At 35.8% G+C, this 10428-nt stretch overlaps 2 protein-coding genes across 2 annotated transcripts; one reads left to right on the top strand and one right to left on the bottom strand.

Annotated features, from left to right (window-relative positions):
• Positions 1-36: 36 nt before the first annotated feature.
• On the bottom strand, positions 37-7219 carry sass6 (SAS-6 centriolar assembly protein). The gene is made up of 17 exons (XM_043222613.1): positions 7032-7219; positions 6818-6878; positions 6649-6728; positions 6440-6544; positions 6185-6356; positions 6010-6087; positions 5796-5915; positions 4693-4884; positions 4425-4619; positions 3721-3810; positions 3474-3653; positions 3307-3388; positions 2270-2388; positions 2029-2175; positions 1130-1212; positions 962-1056; positions 37-879 (listed from the first exon to the last, which is right to left on the bottom strand). The coding sequence occupies exons 1-17, from the start codon at positions 7094-7096 to the stop codon at positions 815-817; spliced, it is 1929 nt and encodes a 642-aa protein (XP_043078548.1). The 5' UTR covers positions 7097-7219; the 3' UTR covers positions 37-814.
• A 200-nt stretch (positions 7220-7419) lies between these two features.
• Positions 7420-8585, top strand: lsm7 (LSM7 homolog, U6 small nuclear RNA and mRNA degradation associated). Its single transcript, XM_043223023.1, has 4 exons — positions 7420-7488; positions 7736-7826; positions 7932-8003; positions 8169-8585. Exons 1-4 carry the CDS (start codon positions 7483-7485, stop codon positions 8309-8311), a joined length of 312 nt encoding a protein of 103 aa, XP_043078958.1. The 5' UTR covers positions 7420-7482; the 3' UTR covers positions 8312-8585.
• Positions 8586-10428: the final 1843 nt, after the last annotated feature.

Raw genomic sequence — 10428 nt, forward strand, 5'->3', positions numbered from 1 at the left:
AATTGAGCTACTGCTGAACAAGCAGCCAAACTGCAATCCACGATAAAACAGATTACAAAGTTTATTATAGTTAACCATAAATACAAAAATATAGAAATGTACACACAATAAATTATATACAGTTTTACACAGCAAACCACACTGTCTCTCTAAAAGTTTGGCAAAAGTTCGTTCGAGATGGTCTTTGCGCAGCGCGATCAACCGAGGAGACAGACTTAAAGGACAAAAACTTAGCACCATTATTACTGATAAATTAGTTCCATGCTAACGCTCAAAAAAACTCGTCGTCAACTATGGAAACCCGTTACGCCGCAAAATAAAGGTAACGACTGTCTCTGCTCATAATTTTTACTTTTTTCCTTGTGATTCTGAGTTTATATTCCACCATTTTGTTGCTTCCACTATGAAACGTAAAAAAAACTAACAAAAGACTTTTTACCTTTCAATGTTTTAGATTTATATTTAACAGAATTCCAAGTTAAAAGTCAGAACCGCAGGATAACTCAGAACTCCTGTCACAGAAAAAGTAAAAGTTGATGATATTATAAAAACAACCGCAATTCGGACCTCAAGATTTAAAACCGCAATTCTTTCTAGATGCCTTTTTTCGTAAAATTGCAGTTTTTTTTTTATTCTGTGGCAATAACCGGTTTCCATGTTAAACGCGTAGAGAAACGAGTTTAAAAATAAAATGTTTTAAATGGAAGACATATTAAACAAACGTGAATATGATCTACAATGGATTTCCATCTCATTGGTGGCGTTGGTTTACTCACAACGTAGTGGTGAATAGAGTCTAAACTGCTGCTCGTGGTCATCCTGGGAAATACGCGGACGCCGTTGGTTTCGCTCCAGCCGTGTTCAAAGGCTTAGGGACTTCTGCAGGTAGATGTATTACGTAGTAGTTATTAAAAAGGTCAAGAAATTAGGAATAAGTAGGGGAAATCTTTGCGTGGCTTGCCTCTGTTGAGATGCATGCTGGGTAGAAGGCCACGGAGAGGAATGCTGTCATCTCTTCTCTCAAAGTACTTGGAGTCCAGACCAACAGGTTCTCCGCTGTTGACACCAGAGATAGGATCTCACCAAAGGCTTCTTTACAGAGAATCAAAGGATTGAAAGAGGAACTTACTTCTCTTTATGGGCGGGCTGGGAGAGAGCGGTGGGACTAACATCTGCTGACGAAGATTTCACACTCATGGGGTTAAACTGGACCTACAAAAAATTTAAAGAATTCAGCAGTGTTTTGACTCATTAAGACAAATACACACACACGTATTATTATTATTATTATTTTTTTAATGATAAATTAATTTGTATAAATTTAGTAGGAAAGTAATTGTTCTTTTCACAATTTTATATATATATATATATATATATATATATATATATATATATATATATTTTTTTATTATTTAGCAAATGTATTACTCACATAAAACTGGTGACAAACAAACTGAATTTTTATAAAACATACCAAAACACATATGCAAATGTTTTTGGAAAATGTAGAATATTTTATTTATCGTTATATATATATATATATATATTTTTTTTTAAGTGTGTTAAAATAATGTCTTATACTAATATGTAAAAACAAAAATCTTTGTATAAATACATTTTTTTTTAGATTTTTTTTGGGGTGCTATATGTATTAAACATCTTCGTTCAGCCCCAGAGAGGCGTCAATCAACATGAGCAGCAAAAAAAAAAAAAAAAAAAAAAGTTCCTGCTCCTGCCACAAATCAGAGCTCTGTAGTACAAGGGTTAACTGCCAAAAAGGTTATTATAGCAACTGCAGAAAATAAAACACTATGAATTTAAAGCATTAGAAATTATTTTTTAAATTAAAATAAAATAGGACAAAATAATTAAAACAGTGTGGACGAACGGTGCTAAAGTTTGGAAAAAAAAAAAAACACTAAAAGAATTGTGTTCAGTGTGAGCAGAGACATGCAAACTAGAGAAAAAAGCTAATAATAACATAGGGAAAAAAAGATGACATAAAAGAAGAGAGGAGACGAGGCCTGCCTTTGGTCCAGACGTCTGATTGTGTGCTGACAGGACAGAGCGAGGTCCTGAGCTCACGCAGGAAAGAGGAAGAGGATATTTGGAGTTAATCGTAGAGGTGATGGGGAAGCCCTGTCCCAAAGACGAGGGGAAGCCTTTGCTATCAAGCTAGAGAAGACAAGATGGCCTACATCACTTTAAAAGTCTAATCTTACATGCAAACAATCAAACTGACATGTCATGCAAGACGGCGATTAATTACCATATTGTGAGGAACACTTCCTGTTCTCAGAGCCGCGGCGGGAGTCTCGAACACTCCTAACGTTTCCTGTTTCCGAGAGAGCTGGTTCTCATTCAGCTGCTTGTTCAGCCACGTTATAACTGAAGAACACAAATTACAAATTACAATCAAACCGTCTATAGATCCATTTAAAGGACATATTTATGCATGCGTGTGTTTTAAAGAGCTTATTTTCAAAAATATTTTTTTCATTTGGGCATTCCAAATAATCTCAATCAAAATGCAGTTGAGTTATATATATATATATATATATATATATATATATATATATATATATATATATATATATATATATATATATATATATATATATATATATATATATATATATATATATATATATATATATATATATATATATATATGTATATATATGTATATATATATATATATATATATATATATATATATATATATATATGTGTGTGTGTGTGTGTAATGTGTTATATATATAGCAAACAAACAAAAAATACCAACATGATTAAAAAAACTTTTTGCTAATAGACTCTTCAAATATATGCACATTGCGTAAAAACGCAGTAAAATATAATAAATATAATTAAAAAAGACAATAAAACAATAGAAGGATCAAAATTATGTACATTACGTAAAGTCTATAAATATAGATAAAAAAATAAAGATTTCTATTTGTTCTAAGTTATAATAGTAATATTTAGAACAACCAAAAAGGTCAGCAAATAAATGAACGCATAATGAAAATAGAAATAAATAGAATGAGAAAGAATAAAAAAAAAAAAACAGAGCATAACACACAAACATAAGAAATGCAAATATACATAAATATATATTTTAAATGATTTTATATTTAAAAGGAGTTAATTATGTAAATGTAAACTATATAAATAAAATAGAAAAAATGAAATATATGAAATAGAAAATCATGTAAACGGAAAAATAAATGCACAGAAATAAAAGGAAATAAAACGAAAGGGCAAATAAAAAAAATAACCCAAATCAACTAACTTAAAAGTCCTCACCGTTCTCATTGGTTTTTAACACTTCCCTGCTCTCGTCCAGTTTCTGAACCGCAGCGTCCAACTGTTCCTTCACTTTTATTACCTGAAGCAGAAGACCATGCTGTCAACCAGAAGGTGTGTGTGTGTGTGTGTGTGTGTAGTCAGGACGGTGTGTGTGGATGAGGTACCTCGTCCTCTTTCTGCCGGAGCCGTTGTTGGGCGTCCTGCAGCTCTCTCTGCTCCCGCTGCAGTCGCTCGGTGGTCTCCTGCAGGATCTTCTCCTGAGACACCGTCACGCTGTTCTTCACCTTGATCTTCCCCACCAGCGCCTTCAGATCGCCCTGCAGCTTCTTGATGATGCCGTTCGCCTGAGAAGGTACGCATTAGTCTACACTCGAAAATAGAAATAATTTACGTCTAAAAATCGCCGCAAACCTTGATGAGCTCCTCCGACAGGGACTTCACCGTGGCCTCCAGCTTGCCGATCTGAACCTGCTTGCTTTCAACATTTCCTTCCACAGAGTTCTAGCCACGAAGAAGCAAGATAAAATCAATACAACGACATCCATTTACATTTATTTTTAGCGCTGGGCAAAGTACAAAATGTTACGTGAAAAAGGATGTATTCTGCTTTAAACGGCACGCTTTCACTCCAAATAATTACTTTTCATTTAAGCTTTACATTCTAGGTTTTACCGATTTTTAGGTGCTCATTAAAACGCAGTAAAATTTAATATGCTTCCTTATCGTTTGATATATTTTAACATGCGCGAGTCAGAATAAGCCTGTTGTTTGAATTTTAATAAATATTGCATTACAATGAACGACAACGTCAGACAGACGTCAACCCAATTTTGACTTTTTAATTCTCCAAAACCTTTAAATTAGATATTTTAAATTTACATTTAATGTGCTTTCTATGAACATAAAATCACTTTTGGGAAGTTATTTTGAAGCGGACGTCTTAATGTCTTTGACCCATACATAAACACACACACACACACACACACACACACACACACACACACACACACACACACGTATAACATATGTAAGAAAAATATATTTAAATGCAAATTAAATGACTAAACATATACTGTATGTGCGTGTACTGGTATACAGATGTGAATGACGGTCACCTTCTGCTGCTGCGTGGCCTCCAGCACTTCTTTGGTGCGCAGCACGAGCTGGTCTTTATCTTTGATCTCCTGCTCGAAGACGGCCACTCGCGTCTGCAGCTGGTTCACCAGGCGCTCTTTCTCGTGGCATTCGGCATCGAGGGCGCCGTTCTCTCTCCTGAGCGACAGGACCTGCTGCTTCGACCGCTGACACTCCTGGACAGACGCAAGGGAAAACGTCAGGATCCTTGCGATTCTCAGAGCGCGCGCTGCTGAATAAATCTCGCACCTCTTCCAGGCTGGCCAGCTTGGCTTTGAGGTCTCGGATGGTGGAGTCGCTCTTGTATTTCTTGTCGGTGAGCTCTCTGTTGGCCGTCTCCAGCTCGGAGACTTTGGTTTGGAGCTGCTGGGTGCTTCTGTGATGAGACGACTCGAGCTCCTGACGCAGCTGATCGTTCTGCTGCTGCAGACGGGCTTGGGTCTGTTCAACACGACCAAAACAACCAGTGCAGCAAGACTGTTATATGTTATACCATATAAATAAAAGCATGTACAGACACCATGTATTTTGAACATTTACGCCTATTTATATTAAAAATAAATGTATTTAAAATAAAATATTTTTCTGAAATGTGTATGTGCATGCGTGTATATTTGTATATACAGATATTTACACAATACTCTTTTTTTAATTATGTAAAATGTATTTAAATACATTATTTAAACAATCTTATTTTCGATGCAATTCACCGATTAATCGTTTGACAGCACAAAGTTTTATACACACACACACACACATATATATACATATGAAAAACAATAGTTGAAAATTTATATAAAGTTTTATAAACTAAGATTTAAAAAAATGTATATAAAAAATGATTATTATACATCAAGAACGAAAAAATTACTGAATAAAATTACTAAACTAAAAATATGAAAAAAAAAATTTTTATATATATATATATATATATATATATATATATATATATATATATATATATATATATATATATATATATATATATATATATATATGAGAGAGAGAGACCAAACTAAATGACAAAAAAAAAAAAAAAAAAACCCTTAAGATACATTCAAAAACAGAAACAAAATGAATTCAATAAATTAAAATATCTAAAAGAAGAAAAACAACGGATTAACCTAAACTTTACTGAAGAACACGATAAATACAAAAAAGAAAAAAAATATATATATATATATATATATATATATATATATATATATATATATATATATATATATATATATATATATATATATATATATATATATATATATATATAAAAAAAAATGAATACAACCAATAAATACGATTGATTGACTGATAGATGCTGAATTCAATGCCCATGTCTGTGAATGCTGATTTACCTCGAGAGCTTTTTCTCGCTCAGCTGTGAGATCTTGCATGTGTCTGCTGGACAGAGAGGTCGTTTGTGACGTCCATTCAGATCGCAGTTTGTCCAGCTCGCGACTTTTCTCAGACAGGGTCTGGAGGATGAATAAAATAAAATGAATTTAAAAAAAAAAAAAAAAAGTATACAATAATAAGTTCATCTGGAGAGAAATCTTAAATGAGGCTTACTTGCTGCGCATAATTTAGCTGTCTGGTCAGATCTTCCTCGGTCTTTCTCAGCTTTTGTTCCAACCCCTGCTTTTCCTCCTGTAAAAATACAAAAGAAGTATTCAAGACTCACTTATTAGAAATAAGCACAATTACACACATTCTCTTCGCAGTCCACGTCCGTGACGGGTCTCACCTTAACGCTGGACAGACAGATGGCCAGATACTTCTTAATATCCGTATCAGATCCCGGCAGCAGTTTCAGAGAGAGATGTGTGAGGTGCTTAAAAGCGTTCGTCTCCACGATGTTAAGGTTCGAAGGACTGTGATCAAACGCCGATGAAGCAGACGTGAGCTGCAAGAGAAACCTGAACACAACCAGAAAGGCGTCGCACGACCAATGCGCAATAGCAGGAGATATCAATGCGAAAATATCCAGATGACCTCTCACCGTGGGTTTTCTTTGTCCTGTTCGGAGATGCACTGCTCGAGCAAGTCGATAAATTTTTGCGGGAATGATGTGAAGTCTATTAAAAGCCCTTGTTGTACCTTTAAACTGAGAAGGAAAGCAAATACAGGACAATACATTGACAACTGCACACCAAAGTCAATTATTTAAATAAATACAGACCAATATTATACAAAAAAGGACCACAATACCTCTGAAAATCATCTTCTGATATGACAAGGTTGTATAAAAAATAAAGATCAGTATCATCCGTCAACCGTACAACCAAATCCTGTGGATAAAACCAAAAAATTAAAGTCTAAATACCACAAAAAGTGATTTAAATACATAAACAGTGCAGTTTAAATGATAATTTCTCACCTTTCTATGAACAGGATTTGATGAAGACTGCAGTTCAATGCTTATACGAATGACTGAACGTCTGGGATTTAAAAAAAGCATAATAAATAATCATTTTGAGCTTAGGAGCCTCTAAAAACAAAAATGTTAGGACATTTAACGAATTAACAAACCCGAAACACACATTTAGGTCGTATTTACGTTTAAAACGCAGACCCATACAATCGGTTTTTACCTCTCATCGGTATCTTTATTCTTCACGAAGACCTGTAACCTCTTGTTAAAAAGTAATTCCGTCATTTCGAGTTCATATAATAACCCCCAAATCGATATCAATCATAAGAAAATAGCCGTTTATTCGTGTTTTTTTGAACGCTGGAGGAAGAATCATTTGCTGGTTTGTTTTTTCGCGCTTCGCTCCCGCGTTTGTCCGTTTCTCACCGGATGTGACGAGCGCCTCAACCCAATCACACCCATGAGCTTTTTTTCAGCACGTTTACGTTTTAACGCCACTAGAAAACAAATCCAAAACCTCCGGGTTGCGTTTAATCTCAACCTGTGTTTTTTTAAGCGAGATAAAATTAAAAATATTTTCTGTTAGGGTTCACCGGCGCGCGTTGTGATTGGTCGAGAGGCAAGCGTCAAACGTCTACGCGGAGTGGGCGGGGCGTGCAGGAGTTTTGAACATGGCGGTGAGTAGAGCGAACGTTTCCTCACCGTTCACTTTATTATAAAACGCTTGTATAAAAGCTTGGCGTTTGCAAACGAACACATACAAACACAGACACGTCTCGTGTGCTCTTAAGGTTTAATTTCACACACTAGAGCCAGCTGGTTATAGCAAATGCGATGTTGTGTATTATTGCGCTAAGCTACATTGTCTGATGCGTGTTATACAGGCCTGCGGTATAATGTATAACCCGTGGTACTGATTTTCAGGATAAAGAGAAGAAAAAGAAGGAGAGCATTTTTGATTTGTCGAAATATATCGACAAACATATAAGAGTGAAGTTCCAAGGCGGACGTGAAGGTGAGACAGTTACTCCACGAGATACATTAGCAGATTAAATTAATACTTTGTAGTCTGATTAATTAAGTAATGTTGAATTTAACATTCATTGCTTTCTGTTTTCAGCAAGCGGGGTCTTAAAAGGTTTCGACCCGCTGTTGAATCTCGTGTTGGATGGCACCATTGAATACATGCGAGGTAAAATCTGATGATAAAATTTATTTGTGAAAATTATTTCATTAAATATGATAACATTTTCATCATTTATGCGTTTATTATAATCAAATGTTTTATAAAATGTAATTTTATTACTCATCTTTTATATGGCCGAGCGTGATTTCTGGTTGCGTCCTTTTAACGCAGATCCTGATGATCAGTATAAACTGACTGAAGACACCAGGCAGCTCGGTTTGGTCGTATGTCGAGGGACGTCCGTCGTACTGATCTGTCCACAGGACGGGATGGAGGCCATTCCCAACCCTTTCATTCAACAGCAAGACGGATAATATTCGTCTGCTTTTTTTTTTTTTTTCTTTCTTGCATTGTGTAGATGTCCTGTGAAGAAAATAGATGGTTTTCGTTCGCTCTGAAATAATGAAAAAATACATTTTGTATTTAGACTCAGGATAAATGTGTTTGGTTGGGTTTTCCGTGCTTATTACGGTTTGAATTATAAGGCATGTTTTCTGTTCATGAAAAAAAAAATGAGTGCGTGATGCTGCCCGAGTTCTTTCAGTGTTGTTTTATTCGTTCGGACGTTAATAAAACACCCGGGATGGACACGTTTTTCTAAATCGAGCAAAAACAACGATTATGCCTGCACCTCGAAGGGCGGATCCCGCGGGATTACGCTTGCACACACACACACACACACACACACACACACACACGCGCGGTTGAACTTTTGGCAAGCTCGCAGTCAACGTCTTTGCAATGGAAACTGTATTTTGCAGGTCTTCGGTTCCGTGACGCCTTGGGAAAACATTTTTGTTTGCCTTTGTGGTGTTGTCCCCTCTGTTTTACACTCGCAAACCTAATTCGTAGGATTAAACGCTCCGTTTTGGACCCTTCCCCGTTTGGGAGAATGATTTTCTTACTTTTGTCAAAAGCACGCGTGCGCTGTGTGAACGGGTGCCGTCACCAAAACGATTCCAACAATGTTGTTTCACTCTGCGTTTATCATTACGTTTGTGGTGTGGATTTTTACAAATGATATCGTTATCATGCTTAACGTCTTGAAAGACGACAAACCAAGTGTTTCTCAAAAACAAGTCCATCATTAAGGTGTTTTAACTGTAATCCACCTTTCTAGTGAGAAAAGTAATCTGCTGTTGTCTTTTCAAATCAAAACCTCCAAACCTATTTGTTTAGAATTGTTTTTGTTCTAAAATCTCATTTATCTCAATACTTTTTTTCATTGGAGAAAGCAATATTATGCATAGCGAACTTGTTTTTGATGATAGACTTGTTTCTTACAAACGTGCAGCTTTTCGCTTCGCAAGATATTAACTCATCGACAAGAGTCGGGTTATCGTGATGCTTTTTTTCCAGCTGTTTCTGACGGCACCCATTCACCGCAGAGGATCCGTTGGCGAGTTGACTCCGGATCTAACGAAGAAGCAAGCCCACCTGCATCTCGGGATGGACTGAGCATGCGAACATTTTCTTTTTTGAGCAAACGGTTTCTTTAAAATGAATCAGACCTGCTCTCGCATGCACTCGATCATGTCTGTCTATAACCTTCGCTAAAAGCTTGAAACGAGGGTTTTTCCACCAAGAAGAGAGCTTTTTTTTTTGATGGATATCAGATTGAGATTAGCCATTCATGCTTCTTAGCACAGCCACAAAGCCCTGCTTGTAAACTCTCAGGATTGACTTTAGGCGGGAAACGGCGTGTGCATCAGTATACTAGTGGGATCCAGGATAGTTTCCACTCTGATATTTAATGCAATACGTGTGTGGTAATCGAGATTTGTTGGTCCCTCCGTTCGCGATGGCAGTTTTCTAGCGGTTATGAATGAAAGGCTCAGTGTGTCTTGCCTCGCTGGTGCTCTTTTGAACAGCAGGACTTTCCAGATTTAATCAGTGCACACTGGCACCCAAGTCTGGGCTTTATTGGGTAACACGGTTATAGTGGTTCAGGGGCTGTTAACTGATGGTTAACTTTAGAGGGGTCTGTAAGAGGAGCTGCTGTCTGAAGCCACGCCAACTCTTAATACTATTCCAGGTCAGTAGAAGTCTGAGGAGCGCGGCAAGTTGCATTTCACGCGTTTTATTTTGCACAGTAGATTAAATCTATGAGGTAAAAAAAGGGGAATAGTGAGGTTTGAAGGGAAAAAAAGTAATAATAAAAATGGATATATAAATAATAAATAACATTTGACAAAAAGATGAGCTAAAATAGGCTACATTTTAGAAATATGGGAAAACATCAATGTATGTTAAAATAAGATATATATACTGTGTGTATATATATATATATATATATATATATATATATATATATATATATATATATATAAAAGAAACTGCTAAAAAGGAAATAAAAATATATAAGCTATAAGAATAAACATAAACAACAATAGATGTATCAGAAGTAGGTTTTTAGCAATACATTTTACGA

This window comes from Puntigrus tetrazona, chromosome 22 (assembly GCF_018831695.1).
Source record: "Puntigrus tetrazona isolate hp1 chromosome 22, ASM1883169v1, whole genome shotgun sequence".
In the NCBI taxonomy this organism is placed as follows: domain Eukaryota; kingdom Metazoa; phylum Chordata; class Actinopteri; order Cypriniformes; family Cyprinidae; genus Puntigrus; species Puntigrus tetrazona.

Coding starts and splice junctions, on each gene's coding strand:
- lsm7 (XM_043223023.1), top strand. Junction 7,827..7,931: donor GTTCCAAGGCGGACGTGAAG/GTGAGACAGTTA, acceptor TTCTGTTTTCAG/CAAGCGGGGTCTTAAAAGGT. Junction 8,004..8,168: donor CACCATTGAATACATGCGAG/GTAAAATCTGAT, acceptor CTTTTAACGCAG/ATCCTGATGATCAGTATAAA.
- sass6 (XM_043222613.1), bottom strand. CDS start 7,096: ATGACGGAATTACTTTTTAACAAGAGGTTACAGGTCTTCGTGAAGAAT. Junction 6,088..6,184: donor TCTGTCTGTCCAGCGTTAAG/GTGAGACCCGTC, acceptor GTATTTTTACAG/GAGGAAAAGCAGGGGTTGGA. Junction 880..961: donor CAGCATGCATCTCAACAGAG/GCAAGCCACGCA, acceptor ATCTACCTGCAG/AAGTCCCTAAGCCTTTGAAC.